The sequence below is a fragment of the Rhamphochromis sp. 'chilingali' genome (genome assembly GCF_963969265.1).
Source record: "Rhamphochromis sp. 'chilingali' genome assembly, chromosome: 2".
Classification (NCBI taxonomy): domain Eukaryota; kingdom Metazoa; phylum Chordata; class Actinopteri; order Cichliformes; family Cichlidae; genus Rhamphochromis; species Rhamphochromis sp. 'chilingali'.
This window is the reverse complement of record NC_137930.1, coordinates 44,927,160-44,946,369: the sequence shown is the minus strand read 5'-3', so window position 1 is coordinate 44,946,369 and position 19,210 is coordinate 44,927,160. Positions and strand designations below refer to the sequence as shown.

The 19,210-nt window shown below is 39.7% G+C and overlaps 1 protein-coding gene across 1 annotated transcript in view; it reads right to left on the bottom strand.

The window, feature by feature from the left end:
* The window catches only part of cttnbp2 (cortactin binding protein 2), a 102,808-nt gene that overhangs the window by 13,920 nt on the left and 69,678 nt on the right, over positions 1 to 19,210 (bottom strand). The window contains exons 6-10 of the mRNA XM_080876021.1: positions 9,755 to 9,854; positions 7,632 to 7,782; positions 6,072 to 6,263; positions 5,248 to 5,365; positions 4,345 to 4,635 (exon numbers count right to left, since the gene is read on the bottom strand). Coding sequence (XP_080732147.1) covers positions 4,345 to 4,635; positions 5,248 to 5,365; positions 6,072 to 6,263; positions 7,632 to 7,782; positions 9,755 to 9,854 — 852 coding nt within the window. The remainder of the gene's footprint in view (positions 1 to 4,344; positions 4,636 to 5,247; positions 5,366 to 6,071; positions 6,264 to 7,631; positions 7,783 to 9,754; positions 9,855 to 19,210) is intronic.

Here is a 19,210-nt window from a genome sequence, read left to right as displayed (position 1 = left end):
GCACTGAAGAACCAAGGCCACATGTCCTGATGATAACCGCATGCCCTCCCTAGATGGAGCCTCCGCAGCCAAAGGGCAAGAACGCCAAAAGATCAGAGGCAACAGCCAGCTGATCCACCAGACACGAACCATGAATTTAAGTATTTTAATAAAATACAAATGTTTTTGTGAATGTCATTCATGTAAAAGAAAACAAAATTATAATTACAAAAATCATTTTATTGATTTCAAAATATCTCCGATCGTCCCAGTTTGCGTCACAATAACCTTAAACAAAATGTTCACCACCAGGGGGCAATATTTTACCAGTGAGTGTGCTGACATTTTTTCAGGAGTGCTCCTGTTCTTTAAACTTTTTTTAAATTTATTTTTTCATTCCAAGACACTGTGGCTCTTGATTGCGTTCCCTGTTGTCATAACGGGTGGCTGTAGCTCAGGTGGCAGAGCGGATCAGCCACTAACCAGAAGGTCGGGGGGTCGATCCCAGGCTGCTCCAGTCTGCATGCTAAATATCCTTGGGCAAGACCCCATGTTGCTCTCCGATGCATCCATCGGAGTGTGAATGTGTATGAATGTTAGATACTTAGCACTTAAGCTTAGAAGTGCTTGTGTGAATGGGTGTGATTGGGTGTATAAAGCGCTTTGAGTGCTCAGACAGAGTAGAAAAGCACTATATAAGAACCAGTCCATTTACCATAAATAAGAATCTATTTTTATGACTATGTTGATTCATTGCCTGATCTTGTGGTTCAAATTGATATTACATGAAAGTATACCCCAGCTATGCTTACTGTGAGCGCTCAAGTCATATAACATGCTTGCAGCATTTTCCTGCAAGCAAGCACTTGCAGAAGAAAACCTTTCAGGAAGAAATCTTCTGACACAGGAAGAAGTCTCCGACCGAACCAGTAACTGCACTGCTTCATACGTATTAACCAATTCTCATAACATCAGGGGAGGAGCAGCTTAATGCAATTGCCCTGAAAGCTGTCCCACTGCCGGCTGAATAAACATTCAGTGAACGTGAACTAAAGAATGTGGAACACGTAAAAAGTTCAATATAAAAACAGTGCGGCACATTTTTTTAAATTATTATTATTAGTAGTAGTAAAGCTGTGGTAGTACAAAAGCACTGCAACTTTTGTAGGATTGTACTACTGTAGTGGCTTTGCAATACTATTCTGTAGTCACCAAGTTTGGGGACATTAAAACGCAGCTGTGAGGCTAACATTTCACCTAAAGAGCCAATGACAGATGACTTCGATGAACACTGTTCAGTAAAACTGCCAGAAGTTGGGGCTAAATTGCCCTGTGCTGACTAGAGTTTGTGCTTTTGTACAAGTCTCCATTTGTACTGCAAACTGAGACTCAGCTACACTTTCACTTCAACCCAGAGACAAACTGTTCAGGAAAAGGGTTGAGAGTTTTCTCACTGACTGGACATCCAACTTCCTTTTTTAAAATTATATTTAAAAAAATATTTTCACACTACTGCAGCAACAGTTTCCACAGCAAAGGCAACAAATGAACGATGTAAGGCATGGGACTAACACTGCTCCCAGACCAGCCTGGCAGTAGCTGATACTAACCTGATTAGTGATGATTATTTGTACATTTTTCAATTAATTAGTAAAAATAGCAATAATCATCAGTACAAACCCCCAAAATATTTAGTTGCAGTAAAAACAGAAATTAGGAAAGCAACACATACATCTGAATCTAAAAGGAACACATATCTGCCATTTTTAGGTGTTCTGAAAAGCTCAAAAATGTCACAAAGAAAAACAGATTCACAATTTAAATACTGGGAGCGGTCTTTTTTCTTCTTCTTCTGATTTTAAATTTGAACAAAGATTAAAGCTAAGCGATTAGTATTCAAATATTCAGATACCAATAGTTTAGTTTCCCTGTTTGTGTTTGCTATTCATTCTGTTTTTGCCCCAGGCAAACAAAAACAACAGTTAAATGTCATGTTACTGTTAAATCATAAACTGTTAAATAAAGGTTTTTCATACTATCATCACGCCATCTTTGCTGTGACACAACAGCACCGATACAGGTAAATGCCATTGTATCAGCAAGTCATCAATGCCAACATCCTTACTTGGAGCAGATTTGCGTCTGTCCCTAATTTTTTAATCAGCTATATTAATCGAATTCCCCGCAAATGCAGCAATTTGATCTTGTGCAGAATATTTCTGCAACTCTCAACTTATAACGTCATTAAATTTCACTCATCTAATAAAACAATAAATCACAAAAACTGAGACGTGTAAATAGTTGCAGAAGTCGGCGCTCAACATAAAGGTATTCAATGTAAACACCCCGCTAAAAAGCCCAGCATTGAGCAACAAAAACACAAAGGGAAATGTATGCGATGTGCTGAAACAAATGAGACGTGGATGGAGACTCTCAGATAGAAAGTCAGACACCAAAAAGTGTCTCTGTGTCTTAAGTTTGATCCCGGTTGACACAGAAGACTGGCATTTTCTCCTAAATTGCCGTCTTCCTCCCCTTTCTTCGATCCCTTCCCCCCCAACTTCATGCATTATGCATCCCTCTTCTGCTCATGCTTTCTTTCATCATCAGCCCCAAAACACACACAGAAGCCTAGCAGTCGCTAAGCCTCTTTAGAGACAGATACAGCACGAGAGACAGTAAATGTGTGACAGAGAGGTGTAACAAGAGACTACAGCAAAGAGACGAGCAGTCCTTTGCTGGCCGAGGACATCGATTTCCTTTTTATCAGTCTGGAATTCAGAGGGACCTTTACTGCAACACACGCACACACAAACGCACACACGTAACTCTAGCCCTGAATAAGCCTCAAGCTCAAGAAAGGACTGGCTTCATAGGGTGACATTTGAGGACCAAAAAGGACACAAACATAGGCGCAGCACATAGACTCTCCACATTTCCCAAAAGATTAAATATTCATTATTTCAAAGAAGAAGAAGAAGAAAAAAATCATGTGAGAAGCTCTGAGCATCAAGCCAAACAAATACAGTCTCACAGCAGATGGCTACAGCTGAACATACAGGAAGCTGATAAAAGATTCTACTGTGGATACATTTATACAGACTACAAGCACTCAGTAGAATGCTTTTACACAAATTGTCCACTTTTTCTTCTGGACTAGTTTGTAGCAATAAAAAACAAGCAGTCTGGGGATGGACATCTCTGCCAAGGCTGAAAGCCTCCACTGCATGCATGAAATTTTGAACCCAGAATGTTTTTTTCTTGAGCACATCAAAACAATGCCACCCAATCCTTCCTTTTTTCAAATTTAATATGCATTTATAAGGATGTGATAAGAAATTTCTAATTTTGTTCAAGTGCACAATAGTAAAGAATCCTTCCAAAACCTCTGAGCTCAACCTCCAATAAAAATAGCACCCAAAGCCTAACTAACTAGTAAGAAAGTAAGAAACTGAACTAATGACAAAACCTTGGAAATTGTTTTTATTGACATGCTGATGTAGCTGATCTGACTGACTGAATAACTTTAGCTTCAGGTGTAATCAGTAAATATCTCCAAATGAACAACCAGACCAGGAAATCCTGTTAGATGTGACAGTCATTGTTTGTTCTCCAGTTGTGCTTTTAAATCTAATTATTTTAGGTGATAGCCAATGGTTTGTTCTCCATATGGACTTTTTACCTGCATGTAGCCAAAGTACACCCACTGATAGCAGTGTTACTGCTCGGACTGCAAATTTACTACAATCAGAGCTAAAAAAGACTTCATGCAAGCAAAAGTTTGCAGTTTTAGAAAAATAATGCAATACAGTGGCTAATGACTACTTCATATGACCGTAACGAAGCTTCTATTTGTTTTAGTGTATTAATTCAAGGAGTTTGTTACCTTTACACTGCAAGGACAGCCACTGCCGACATTAATCTGTACTTAAATGAGACAGATGCACAACAAGCTAAACCCTATCGCACTCTTTATCCCATTTAAGGGCATGCAGCCTCTGTAATAGAGCAGATACATGAAAGAGTAGCAGCTTTTACACCAATAGAACGAAAACACAGATGAGTCCTATTCTTTGTCCTTTCCTTTTGCTTTGAGAAGATTACTGAGCCAAGTGACACCAAGTTCAAGGAAGATTAAAGGATGTACACAAGGACGGGAGTGCATGAAAGGATGAAGAAAGGATATATGGCAGGTAAAAGAAAAAAAAGAGTAAAGAGTGAAAGAAAACAGATGTAAGAATTCTAAGTGTGTTAGGAAGGTGAGAAAGATGAGGCAAAGATGCAAAGGAAGGACAAGGAAGACAAAGCAGTGAAGGAACAACAGAGGGATAGAAATACAGAGAACAGGATAGAGTGTTTCTTCACCTATGAGGACGGAGGCGATACTGGCAGGACTGAGGCCTAGTGGGGGGCGCTGCATCTCTTCTGTGGCCATCTGAGATTCTCCACACAGGATCTGGAGGTGGGATGTGAAGGTGTGGCTAAGGGCAGCGCTTAGCTGGGCCCAGTGTGTTGAACGATCAACCGACACTCTGCCCAGCACCCAGTGGGTACCGGGGAGCCCCTTCGCCACATCCTCTTCTAAGGCCTCAATGGGGCACATGGACCCTGTCCCTCCTCCTGAACACTGGAGATAAACCTGGACCCGATAGAATTCTGTGAAGACAAAGGAGAAGAAAAGCATGTGCACAGAGTGGGAAGAACATCAGCGATGTGTGCAATTACATAAGGAGTTAAAGCCACATTTACAACACGCATTTTTGCAATAATAACACAAGCTGAAAAGAAGACCTCCGTGTGATACTTTTAATTTAATGTTGCACACAAAATGAGCAATGCAGTGGCTTACCCAAAAAGCCCTCAAGCAACCAACACAGCAGTAAACAGATAAAGTACTCCACCTCCTTCCCCACACATCACACCATGGTGACTGGGTGCAGTTTTCACAGTTTCAGTTGCACAGTGGGGGAATAACCTGGAGACTACAGCTAACTTTCAGTTTTACCTGCAGATGAAAGTTTTCTGCATCAACTGGCTACATTTAATTTTGTTTGAATGTAAGCAGGCAGCTTAGATTCAACCAGCTTGTGTATCTTGCCTCAACTGCACCAATAAAAATGATGCCCCAAACTGCAAAACCTAGTTCCTGGATAAGTATAATGTGGTTCAGAGGTGCACAAGGAGATGATCCTCCAGATCAACCAAATTAAAATCAGGATTAGTTTTTGTGTGTAGATAGACACACAGCAAACACAGGCAGCTACTCACGGAGGTTTTCAAGCAGATCTTTGCAGTCATCAGTTGCCACGTCATGAATAGTGCGATTACACTTATCCCTCCTCTCAATGTCCTGTTCGCTGTGACTGCACAGCACCTCCAGACACTCCTATACACACAAAACAATAAGAATAAACAAAAAAATGTATTTTCTCAACATACCGGAGACTTTCCACCCCGACTGAAAGTCTAAGAATTTGTTTTACGGGGATGCGATCACATTATTTTTTTGTCTTTATCGCTATACTAGTCAGATATTCTAGCAGAAATGCAAACTCGTCTATCTATTATTCAGTTTTGGGCTGCCTGTATTCCTCAATTTCTTGTCCTTAGCTGACGGGAGTGGTACCCAGTGTTGTCATCTGCTGCTGCATGTAGCTTGTCTGCTTCAAGGTTTGACATGTTCTGCATTCAGAAACGCTTTTCTGCATACTTTGGTTGTAGTGAGCAATTATTTGAGCTACTTTTTGATCTGATCTCTGGCATTAACACTTTCACGCAAAGAACTCACTAGATATTTTCTCTCTCTATAAATCCTAGACATGGCTATGTGGGAAAATTCCAGCAGGTCAGCAGTTTCTGAATAATCAGATCCTCATTCACTTTTCATCCTCATTCTGATGCTCAGTTTGAACTTCAGCAGGTCCTCTTTATCATCAGCAGGTTCATATGAGGAATTATAGAGTGAATATGAATGCAAAAAGCCAAAAAAAAGTAGGAGGAGGTTGAAAAGCTCTGTAAACATGCGAGGAGTTGACAGGAATCTTCCACATGCAGACTCGTTATAATCATATACATATTTTTACAATTGTTACCTTAAGGCCCAGGGCAGCAGCCATGTGTGCAGCCGTCCAGCCATCACTGTTGGCCTGGTTCAGCAGGGCAGAAGGCAGTGCCAAGGTGGCAGGAGTCACAGTGGGGTCACTTTGGGGTGGGTGGTATAGGAGGAGACGCAGCATGTCGGCGTGTCCCGAGCGCACAGCAGCATGTAAGGCTGTGCAGTTGTCCTGCAGAGAGATAAAGGTGAGTTGTGTTGTGTTGGAGTTCAACTGACAGAATCTATTAGCGATACCTGACACCTTTCAAGTGAAGTGAAGGTGTTACACACGCATATCAACTCTGCTGCTTAGAATAATAGATGGTGGTGATTTTGTTTAACTAAGTTTTAGTGGTTTCAGTTTATACGAAGCATTAACAAGAATAAAAAAACCTACAAACACCCAAAAGACCTAAAGACAATTCAATTCAGACTTTTTTGGCATTTTCTAATTACAGGATTAAAAAAAACAATGAAACAAAAGATTTTGAAGAAAATTAGCTCTGACATACTACACATTCAAGCTGTACTCTTAACCCAGTTCAGGCCTCAATGTAAATCATCACATTTGACTGAACACACTGGCCAACATTTTCTTGTGGCTAAAAATACCTCCACACTCAAAAGCTTAGATATGCTATAGAGACTCTGGCAGCTCTCTGGCTCAGCAGGGAAGTCAGACTAAATGAAGACCAAAGCAGGTAACTAAATATAGGGGCTTCGTCACACACTGTCACAGTAACTAGCAGGCTCCTATGGTTACCATGGAAATCCAGAAAGCCCATACATCAAAGGGCTCTCAGCAGAGAACAGCCCCCCAGAGAAAGCTGCGATCCTTTATGTGAAATGGACAAAGTGTTTAACAGTGAACATCATTAGTAACAAGTGACTAAATGGAAAAATGTGGAAAGGGGGACAGCGGTGTGTGTTTTAATGAAAGGATTACATTCTGTGCAGTATTATCCAGAATATACGCTCAGGGCAAAATTATTAAACGAGGATTAAAACTGTAGCAAAGTGTGGTTTTTGTGAAATCACACACTTATGAACTTTTAACACAATATTATATGCGAACGGTACATCTTCTCACTTATTATGCAAATTATGACTTTCAAATCTGAAAATTGTCCAAACATCAGTTACATCGGCAAGCAATTTAAAACATTAGCGTTAAAGCATCTTATATCACTTTGAAACATCTGTAAGGAACTGATGATGTAAAAAAACAAAACAAAAAAACAAAAAGATATTACCATGAGCCAACAACCTAAAAAAAAGCCTATATAGCTAAATGACACTTTTAAATGAAATGAATGCTCGTTTATTTTGATCTACATGAGCTGAACTGTTGTGAACTTGTACTGCAGTGAAACACATGCTACTAACTTACAAGTAATTTTAATCTGTAAACAAAAAAAGATACAGTATCTAGTTGGTGGATATTATTATTATTTTTAAGACAAATGAGCATGGCTATCTATACAAGTCACAGGAAACCAGGTTTTCCTATTACGTAGAAGTCAAACAAATTCATTATTGAGTCTTAAGTTATACTTACCACAGTAGTCAGTGAGCGATCAGCTCCAGTGCTTAGCAGGACCTGGGCACAGTCCAGCCTTCCTGCCTCACAGGCCAGGAAGAGTGATGTCTGCCCCCCCACTGCCACTGTGTCTACAGCAGCTCCTGCAGTCAACAGCACCTCCACACAGCTGAAAAGAGTTAGGCAATGTTAGTAACGCAAGAGGCGAATAAACTTGGAAAGTAGTCATTATCATTCAGCTCATTCAGCTGACTAAACTAAAAGTGAAACATTACAAATGATATAAAGGACATATAACAACAATGGTGGTATCCCATGGGTATCTAAATCAATTTACGTGTCAAAATTATGGCCAAATAAAACCAAAGTGCTTCAAATGACAGCAATCAAAGATTAAATTACATTAATGTATACAAATTCTGGTAATTATTCGAGATATTTTGTTGCATTTATTCTTTACTAATCATTTACAGTTGTTACTCCTTATGGTACACCACCTGTTAACAGCCATGGGAAGACATCATACACATCAGTCTGCTACAAAACTGATGGGAGTCCAGATCATCTCAGGAACACTAAGCCTGTCAGCTAACACTGGGACTAAGTCATGATACCCAAGCTGTGTGTGTGTGTGTGTGTGTGTGTGTGTGTGTGTGTGTGTGTGTGTGTGTGTGTGTGTGTGTGTGTGTGTGTGTGTGTGTGTGTGTGTGTGTGTGTGTGTGGGTGTAAGGATGCCTTTTGGATATCCTACTCTATAAATAACATGGTGATCAGATATTACAGCACTGCACATTCCCCAGCTGGCTCTGTGCATCCTCGCTCAGTCCACTGTGGCTGACACAGCCTGGCTCTAAGCACTGGGTTCATCTTGGCAAGACATCACAATCAATACGAGTGATCGCAACTGACAGTGAAGATCGTGTAGAAGCAGATGTTTCACTCATCTTTCACAGCTCATAATGAAGGATCTAGTAATGTTTGAAGAGGAGAAATTAGATAAAGTTGCAAACATGAACAGGTACTGCCAAGTCAAGCTGACTTTATTTCAGTTGGTTTCAGAAGAGGAGCAGAGCTAGTCTCAACTTGATTAATTAGAAAATTCCCTTCAGGCATTATTGAAGTTCTTACTCTTAGAAGTTAAACTATGCTCTACCAAACTACCAGTTTGAACTGGTGTCATTGCAGAACTGAGCAAACAAGCTGCCGTCGCTCTGGGCAGTGGAACCCAGCACAGTTAGCAGCATCTGCCTACCGGTTGTTTCACACATGGGAGGCTCCAGCTGTGCTTGTCTTCCAGCAAAGTATGCATAATGAGTCATCAATTGACAACACACAAACTGACTTCAGGGACCAGTGTGACAACAAAAAAAAAAGAGAGCTCAAGTCCCGAAAATAGCAGTAAACAAAAACAGGATAACTACAAAGTCACACTTCACGGTTTCTGAGACTTGACACTTGTTTTAGTCAGGAAAGTGCCAACTGAGCTACATTATCTTTTTTTGTAATTTAATTTGTGAAAGCCAACTGAATCAGATAGAAAGGAAAATAATACTTAAATGTAATTAAATAAACACACACACATGGACACACACACAGACACACACTGCTGGTGTTGCTGCTTCTCACCAACCATGATCTGTCAACAGTCAGCGGTGGCTACGTTACATGGTCAAACCAATGAGTTCTTGGGGGTTTTAGTAAACCTTTTCATAATCCAACGAGAAAATAATGCAACCATCTAACTAATTAAATGCTGGCTGTGTTCTTTGTGCGCACATCCACCACCTTTTTCTAAATGTATGTGAACATAAAAATCCACCCAAATCAAAGTGAGAAAATCTGATTAGAGTTGAGCTGATAAGACCTGTACCAGAGATGCATTAGCAGCTGAAAAAAAAACATTTCAGTGCATGTTTCATGTTTTATTTAAATGCATGACCATTAATGAAAACGTGACCTAAACTGTTTCTTTTGTGCATCGCAGTGAGTAGTCTAGTTTCTGGACTGCTGGTGAAATACAACAAGCACTTCAGCTGGGAAACCTTTCACAATTGACCAAACTGATGCATATCTGGGTTTTTTTAGAAGTGACAAAATTGTGACCACTCTGGCTAAAAGGCTTTAAAACCATATGAGCTCACCTGCTATGGCCATGGGCAGCAGCAAAGTGTAAAGGTGTGAATCCATTCTCATCCGAAACATCAGCAGGCAATCCCGAAGACAGCAGCAGCTCCACACAATCTGACAGAGAGAGGAAGATGGATGAATCTTTTGTAGTCTGCTGCTACACAAACATGACTCAAGTTTTGTAACAGCATACAGAATTAACAAAAAGACTGTAAAATATTTATGACATATAATACAAATACGATCCATCAGGGCAAGCAAGGCAAGCAGCACTTCTCTAAAAGTCTATAAATCATCAAAGAAAATCAGAGTGAAATTAATCTATCGAGCTCAGTCTTAAACAGTATTCTGCCCCATATGCACTAGCCTTTAAATTACTATATTATCTTATAGCAACAGTTGCCTACTGTGTCTGGACCTCTGCTTGCCCCAGTTCTACCGCAATCTAAATTTGATGGTTATGTCCGTGTCCTGTTAACAGACTCAAGCTGGGCAGGCCAAGAGGCCACAAGCTTGTTTGTTTGCACATCTGCATTAGGGCTGTGTGATATGACCAAAATCTCATAACCCGATATAAGAATTCTATTGTCCGATAACGATATAAATCACAACATTTTCTGTAAATTCTGTGAATCTCCGGCAGCTCGACTTGCGGCAAGTGTTTCCAGCTGTGCGTCATGTAGCTGGAGTCGAGTGTTTTAACAGATGCATGAAACTATACATTTTTAGACATAAGTTGTAAAGGCCGCAGTTTTCTTAGTGAGTATTTATTACACGGTGTGCTGCGGGGAAAAGCCTGTTCTAACGTTTGAGTCTAAGGTTTATTTTTTAGCACCTGGCGGCTCTTTTTTAATTCTCATCCGATAATAATCTGCTCTTTCACGTGATTCAGTTTATTTTGAAAAGTCTCAACAGGATCTTGAGCTTTATTGTGAAAGGTTTATGTGGAACATAAACAAGCGGACACGCGATGCTGTTACCATCGTTGTTGCCAACCACAACGCATAAAAACAGGCGCTTGTCCGTCTGTAGTGTGGTTATATTAAATATAAGAGAAAGAGAGAACTTTAAGAAATTAATATAGCCACTACAGTGACCATCACAACGATGAAAAAATATTGCCGTAAACAGTTTATTTTGCGACACCACGGAACAAACGATAGCGTAAAATGAAACGATAGACGTTTTTATATTGTCATCCGATATATATCGTTATATCAAACGGCCCTAATCTGCATTGTTGATAAACTTGTGACAGGAAAGTGATGGGAGACAAGTAGACTAGAGAAGGTGCTAGAGGCTCTGCTTTCACTGTTTGGAGATCAGTTACCATCTGTGTTTGTGAAAACAGTGCTGTCATTAGCAAGGACAGTCACACAACAAGCACAAAGAACTGTGCAAGTCTTGAACTATCCTTCAATTTCCACATTTCAGCATATTTTGGTTGGAAAACAGGAAATAGATGCAATGATGTATTGAAACATAAGCAAACAAATGGAAATACAGTATATAAGGAAAAACCAGAGTTTGTACAATTCTAACCAGCTTGAAAGTCAATATTTGGCATGACTATCTTTATTCTTTAGCACAGCCTGAGCTCTCTTAGGTAGCTTTCCTATACATTCTTTAAGCAGCCTTCAGGAATCGGTCTTAGGGTTCTTCAAGAACATTCCAAAACTCTCCTTTTAATGTTGACGGCCTTTTGTTCCACCCTGTCTCGATGATCCCACGCTGCTTTAATAATAGTGAGTTCAGACTTCTGTGGAAGCCAATCCATGCTTTTATGCACTGGCAGTGCGTTTGTGATCTTTTCTTACTGAAAAATGAAGCCAATCAGACACTTTCCAGATGGCATAGCTTTGCAGATTAAAATCTAACAGTACTTTTCTGGGCTCATATTTCCACCAATTTAACAAGATTCTAGTGGTGCAACGGATCACGGATGATTCGTAATCCGAACCGATCCCACTCCACGGTTCGGCACGCACGTGATCCGAAGATTCGAAAAAGAAGGAAAAAAAAGTATGTGTATGGTGCGCGTGGTGGGTCTGTCAAGCGATAGTTATGGCCAGCACTAGCGGTCCAAGTGGAGGAGCAGAGAAGTTTGCGGTATTTAAGCAGCCCTTTGCTGCCCAGTCCGACCGGCCTAAAGCTATTACAAAAGCTATTGGGGTGTTTAGCTGCAGACGGGAGGCCGTATTCCCTTGTGCAAAACAAGGGGTTTAAACTATGATGAACGTGCTTAGCCACGCTATGATATCTCGTTCGCGTCCACTTTAGTGGCAAGATCGTTCCAAGCATGTATGAGCAGGAAAAATTTTAAGTTATGGCTGAACTGTCCCAGGCATCTTCTGTTGCCCTAACTACTACAAATGGGTGGACCTCCAGGGCAACGGAAAGCTACGTGACCGTGACAGCTCATTATATCACAGCAGAGTGCGACATAATGAGCAGTATGTATTATTGTAGGGTCTACCTTACAATATAAAGCGCCTTGAGGCGACTGTTGTTGTGATTTGGCGCTTTATAAATAAAATTTAATTGAATTGAATGGTAGATACAAAGCCCTGTACTGCCCTATATTGTACCATAATATTTTTTTTTAAATAATTGCGTGGAATGAGTCTTGAGTTGAATGCTTTTAACAGGCAAAAAATATTTCAATAAGTAAATAAGTAAATGTAAAATTTTTGTCTTTTTTCTTTTTTTGCTGATCTGAAAATTTATCCGATCCGTGACTTAAAACTGATCTGATCCGAACAGTGAGATTCTTGATCCGTTGCACCACTACAAGATTCCCAACACCACTGCCTGAAATGCAGCCCCACACCATGACAGAGCCTCCACCATGTTAGTTTCACGGCTGTAGATTGGCTGTTGTATCTCTGTCTTGACCACCTCTGTAAGTATTGACAATTTGAAACAAGCTTTGATTCAAGCCTCTACAAGACATGTTGCCATTGATTTTTTTAGTCCAGCTCTATTGTAATTTGACACACACAGAGAAAGGACTACAATGTCAGAAAACCTACTATAACATCTCAGAGTGAGAACCACAGTGTACACTGAACTCAGAGCATAGAAGCCACTTTATCTTGTTGCCATGGATACTGTAGGTAGTGTAATATGGATGGTATCGCTGGACAAAAAGAAGCAAAACAATTATGAGAGAGGACTTCTATGAATCACTGAATCCCTTCGCAGTTATTGAATTGAAATTTTAAAAAAGAAACTTGTGTATTTATTACAAAGACACAGTTTTGTGTTACAAAGACACTTCACTCCAAAAATCGTTTTCATTTTGTAGAGCATTTGTCCATATAGATTTTGTTTTAAATGGGGGGGCGGTGCTCAGGTTTGGGGTAACTGATGTACAAATATCTACCTAAAATCAACCAATTGGCACTGTTTTATGCCAAAATGTATGTGTGTTTATAAAAATATATCAGAAATCATGAGCCAGTAACTCAAAATTCTATAAACCTTGGGAGGCCAGTTTCAAGTACACACACACACACACACACACACACACACACACACACACACACACACACACACACACACACACACACACACACACACACACACTGTCCCTGTGCAGAAGGAATGAGAGGTTCATCTTAGCATGACATCATGTAAACATTGATAGTGTTTGATTAATGCTAGCAAAATGCACGTGTGTGTTGGTTGGTGCATCCAGGTCATGATTCTGGGAAAGGCATGTAAACAATGGTGCTGAGTTTTTCCATTTCATGTTTGGAGCTTTGTGCAATCCATGACAAGTGCCCTCTAGTTCCACTATTTTCATGTGAAAGCAGTCATTTCTAAAACCCTTTCATCTTTTGAAATAAAACGAATAAGTGAGTGTGAATGTGAGAGTGAATGAATAGTGGTATTGTAAAGCGCTTTGGGTGCCTTGAAAAGCGCTATATAAATCCAATCCATTATTACAGTTTTTTACAGACGCTAGGACACATTTCCCAATACTTAGGTCACTTTTGCAAAACACTTCACACAATCCTCCTAACTGACCATCAGCTTGGCAAAGCAGTTCATTTCACATTCAAAATGCACTACAACTACCAAAACACTTCATTCAGGTCTCAAATAACCTCATTCTTCCAGAACACTAGCAAAGGTTGACAGCCGACAAACACACTTTGTCACCCACAAAACAATGACCTAAAAAACACTAACAACATGTAGCATTACACAGTGTTTTCTTGTGTAAAACAAGGACACATCTCTGTTTATAATTTCAATATATGTTACTGGAATGAATCAGACATCATGCAGAATTCGTTAATATTTGTTTCTGTATTTTTATTTTTTTGCACTAAGTAATCCCAAAATATAAGAATTTGTATACACACCATCCACTGATACACATACAATAGTAATGCTAATCTACTCGGTCTTCTCTATTTGGCCACAGGTTCTCATCCACATCACATCTCATGTCATCTAGGGCAATACACCTAGGAAATAATCTTCTGGCATGCCAGAATTGAAGGAGTTGAAAAATTGAAGGAGTAACACCTGTGTAGATGTTCATCTACAATGAGAATCAGCTGTGGCTGGTTAAACTGCATTTTTAGATTTAAAATATGTTTCAATAAAATATTGCTGTTGGATTTTGCTGTCTTTTTAAGTTTTGCATTATGTTATTGTTTTGGCCATAAGTTTAACAGTTTTGAAAACAGTATGTAAGCACATGCAAAATGTCCTGTCCGTACAAAGATTTTTGGCAGTTGTTGTGTCTGAGTGAGAAGATAATTCATGAAATTTGAGAGATGTAGTCATTGAATGCATTTTGTGCCAAAACAATGATAACTGGTCCTCAGTTTAGCCCACATAGACTTCTGTTGTGCTCACTGTGTGAGGAGTTTTGCAAACGTGACCTAAGTATTGAGAAATGTGTCCTAGCGTCTGTAAAAAACTGTATTATTATAATAGCGATTATCAGCTACTACGGACCAGAAATTTAATCTCCAGAAATATGCTACAAGAAAAGGTGTTGTTATCTTAAAGTCACGGGTTTAACGAGTAACTCTATCTTATGCATTTGTTTGGCTTGGGTAGGGCTGTGCAATATGATCAAACTCTCATATCCCAGCTTGGGTGTATTTACTCTGTCCGAGTTCTCTGTTCAGTCTGATGATAGTCTGCGTATACCTGTGAAGATGAGAACTGGGCCCTATGTGAACAGCTGCTTTCTCTGCCCACTCTCTTTGTTTCCCTCTCTGTCGCACAAGACCGTTTTCTGTTTTCACTTTGTTTTTGGTGAATAAACTGTTCATCTTTGCATCTAACCTTGTGCTCTGTCCTGGGTTGTTGGAGGCTTTTTGAGCCAGCCATATTTAAAACATATTTGAAACAGGGAACTCAAACCAACTCTCCCTTTTAACATTTATCATAGAGTTTCTATCACCAGATCCTCCGAAATGTCCAATATTCTGAAATATTGCAAATATTGGACAAAGAAAGGACAATAAACTAAAAACAATATCAATTTGTTTTCACACGAGTGTTAGCTATAGGGGTGGTTTAAAAAAAGTTGTACTGTTATTGTACTGTCAATCTTAAACGAAATAGAAAGAAAATCCCATTAAAATGTTGTATGTTTTAAAAAAAAAGCAATAAAGGAAACCACTAATGAGATCCTACAGTTTTGAAAGCTTGTACTCTCTGTTTGCCAAAACAAAATGTTAAAGCACCTGCAGGTATGTTGTGGTATATGTTCCCTTATCAAAGTCTCAACTACGTATATATAGTCCAAATACACAAATGTGCCTTTAGCTTTGGAAATGTCCAATTTGTAGAAGAGTGAAGGAGGATAAGTAAAGGGCATTATTCAAATAATTAGATCAAATCAGAAGGAGAGCTCTTATGTGCATTTGGGTATTTCTGAGAGTGTCCTCTCTGTGGTGGCACACCTAATATAAGCCTTCAGTGCAGCTGTCCTTCAACTGCATTTGTCATGTTCATGGATCAATGATCCTCAGCTGACAACTGGGTATTATTAAACATCTCAGCAGGGAAGCAGATCATAAAAGGCCTGCATGTCTGTGTGTCATTATTCTGCATGCATTAATTATTCTGTTTTTGTATGCAGGGTACTGTGTTTGTGTCAGGTGGATGAGCATATACTCTGTGCTGAGGTTACAGCCTTGACATGAAAGGCTCACAATCTCACTTAATGGCAGCCAACATAATGCGATGAGTCACAGCTCACCCGCACATGTCTAAGTGTTTATCAGCATCAGGCCTTTGTCCTAACTACATCTTCATACAGCTGCTGCAAAGAGCACGTCCTGCCACTGCTATGCTACACCTTATGACCTAACTCAGCAGTTCCCCTTAGAATGTTTCAGTTCATGGTTTTGGCTTCCCAGCTCTTGCTTTTCTGTTTTAGTATACTTTCCTTTGGGTTACAGCTGTCAACTCTTTTCAGTACGAAGACCCTAATACTGTCACTCTATACCTGCTTCTCACCAACAAACAGCAGAGAATGTCCGAAATTAGCTGGTGAAATTGGGGAACAATTAGCAAGCTAGGAAGCTCCCTTTGAAAGTGGAGGAGACCAAACCTGAGCTAAAATCACTCCAAATACATGCAGTTTTACTAAATACACAGTGGATGTAAAACAAAGGAAACGTTTGCAAATAAGCTCATCTTTTTGCTAGGTTTTGGGCCTAGAGATTCTTATTGAGATAAAACTACAAATACACTGGTGCCAAACACCAACACTTTTATTAAAACATGCAGGCACTCTAAATGGTATACCTTAAGATTTGACTGATTTTTCTGATTTACTGTTTTTTACTGATTTCTGTGAGAATGTGAATGTCAATGCGAACCTGTCCAACTCAGTTTATGGAAGTGACAGCCAAGTGAAACTGAATAATTAAACTGATATGTTACTTGGGCTTTTTACCAGTTTATTTGACCAGTTTAATCACTTACACTGTCAGCAGAGTATTAGCTGCAGTAAATACAAGAAGGCTTTGTGGTTAAACTGTTTTACAGTTTTTAAGTAATGTCACAACTACATACTTTTACAAGAAACAGGAAAAGGGCAGCAACTCAGTCACTAAATCAGTTAAGCCTAATTTGTGGAGGCAAATGAACAAAGCCTTTGTGTTGTTCCATATGGTCACATCTGAGTGAGGAACCCTCTTCAGCGTCTTATTCAAATGCAACTCCTAGATGGCTGCTTACAGGAAAGGAAAAGCATTATTGTAGTCGCATATCTCGCAGTTAATTCAACCTCTAGGGCCTTTATCGAGTTTGCTTGTTCATTTTATTCCATCCCACGGCACCCATGAAGGCACAGGTCCACTAACAGAACTGTGTGCTTGTTAAAATACACGGTGAATAGAAATGCTGATAAGCTAGAAGTTATTTGAAATGGGACAAGAAAAACGTCTGAGTAACCGAAGCTTAAACTAATATTAAAGGCTTCAAAATAGACAAAAGCAAACAAGAACAAACCTCAGTTGGTAAACCGTCTCTCAGAATGCAAATCACACTTTCAAAGCCATTACCTTTTTATTTTACTTTAATGAGCAGAAAAAAGAAAATACTAGGAGCAGAAGGAAAAATGCACTGTTTAACTATGGTGCACGCTATTTACATATACAATGTCATTAACTAGACAACTCACTGAAAACCTTATGCATCATTGTGATCAGCAGTTCAGCACAATCAATCCAGTGTTAATTCTTTGTTTGTATTTTAGCCTATCACCTTTTATTCACAGTCAATACAAATCATCACGAGCTCCTTAACTCTTTAACGATCAATAAATAAGTCAGCCCGTCAGCCAACCACTCACCAAACCTCACATTAGATCTCCATTGACAGTGGGCGAACACACTATATTAAATTTGCCAAAAAGATAAAAAAAAAAAAAAAAATCTGAGTCTAAAAGCCACACTATCCATCTACATCTCCCAAGCTGCAAAAAAGTATCAAATTCAAACAGAGCTAAATCAGATTCAGACACCAGGGCCCTATTTCAGGAAGCCGGTTTAGTGCAAACTCTGAGTAAGTATACCCTGAGTTAACGAAAACTCTGGGTTTTCGGTTTCACAAAGCGAGTTTAGATTAATTCTGAGTGAGTTACTATGACGACACACTCCGTGAAGCTAACCTGCCCCCTAGCAGGTTTACTTCAACTAACCCTGACCTTCTCCGCCTCTTTGTCGGAAACCTGACTGTAGGAAGTGTCAGACATGGCGTGCCCCTTCCTTGAAGAACCAGTAGATGTTGAAGCCCAAATTCTCCGCAGAGCTCTCCGCGTTCAGACATTTTATCATTTCCTGATGATTTCCTGTGTGAACGTTACCGTTTTTCAGCACAATCTATAATTGATTTGAATAACATGCTCAGGCCTAATATTGCTCATGTGACACATCGCGGACATTCTCTCAGTTCTGTACATATTATTTGTATTGCACTTCGGTTTTTTGCAAACGGGAGCTTTCTGTATAATATTGGTGACGCTGAGCACGTTTCCAAGGCTACCGTCTGTCGGGCAGTCAGGAATGTTACAGTTGCACTGAAACGTCTCCTGTACTCGTTTGTGGTGTTCCCCGGTCATAGACCCACAAGATTTATCAAAGAGGGATTCCACAAAATTGCAGGTATCAGGATGAACGAAACTTAATTCATGATGTGGTGATACTTGAACTACTACTTAAATTTTACATTTATTCTCACGGTTCCCAGGCGTGATTGGCTGTACAGATGGCACTCACATTCCAATCATTGCTCCTTCAGTAAATGAAGGAGACTATGTGAACAGGAAGTCTTTCCACAGCATTAATGTACAGGTACATAGTTCCCTGTAGCATTTCAAACTAACAAATTATTTCATCATAGTAATGGATGCTAATTTGTGTTCTCTGCACTGTGAAGATCATATGTGATGCTGCCAACATTATCACAAATGTGGAAGCCAACTGCTCAGCCTCTGTGAGTGGTGGTGGTGGAGGACCCCCACCTGTTTTTCGGGCCTCCGCTTTTTTTCTAGTGGCTATAACGGGTCACATTTGAGCATACAGAGTAAGCAAATATGTACTTGTAATGTGCTCAGATAATTTCAATAAGTGCTTACAGAGGGGAAATTAATGTAGCCTCTAACTGCAATTGATTTACATCGGACAAACAGACCAAGCACTATGGCTCATAATACAATTACACCTTACCTGTTTGGACTATATTTTTATATTTCATTTTTACTTGCTGCCAGGCACGTTTGGGGCCTGTTGGGTTGCACCTGCGCTCACATCACATCACAAAATAAAATGTATGAAATAAAAAATAAAATAAAATAGAATAAAATAACGTGTTAAATGGGTGGAAATCCCTAGATCAATGTTTAAATTAACACTCACGCATTGACTCTGTCGGCTATGTTTTGCCATGCATGCTCCCTTTCTTTTGCAGCTGAGGCTGTGTTACTT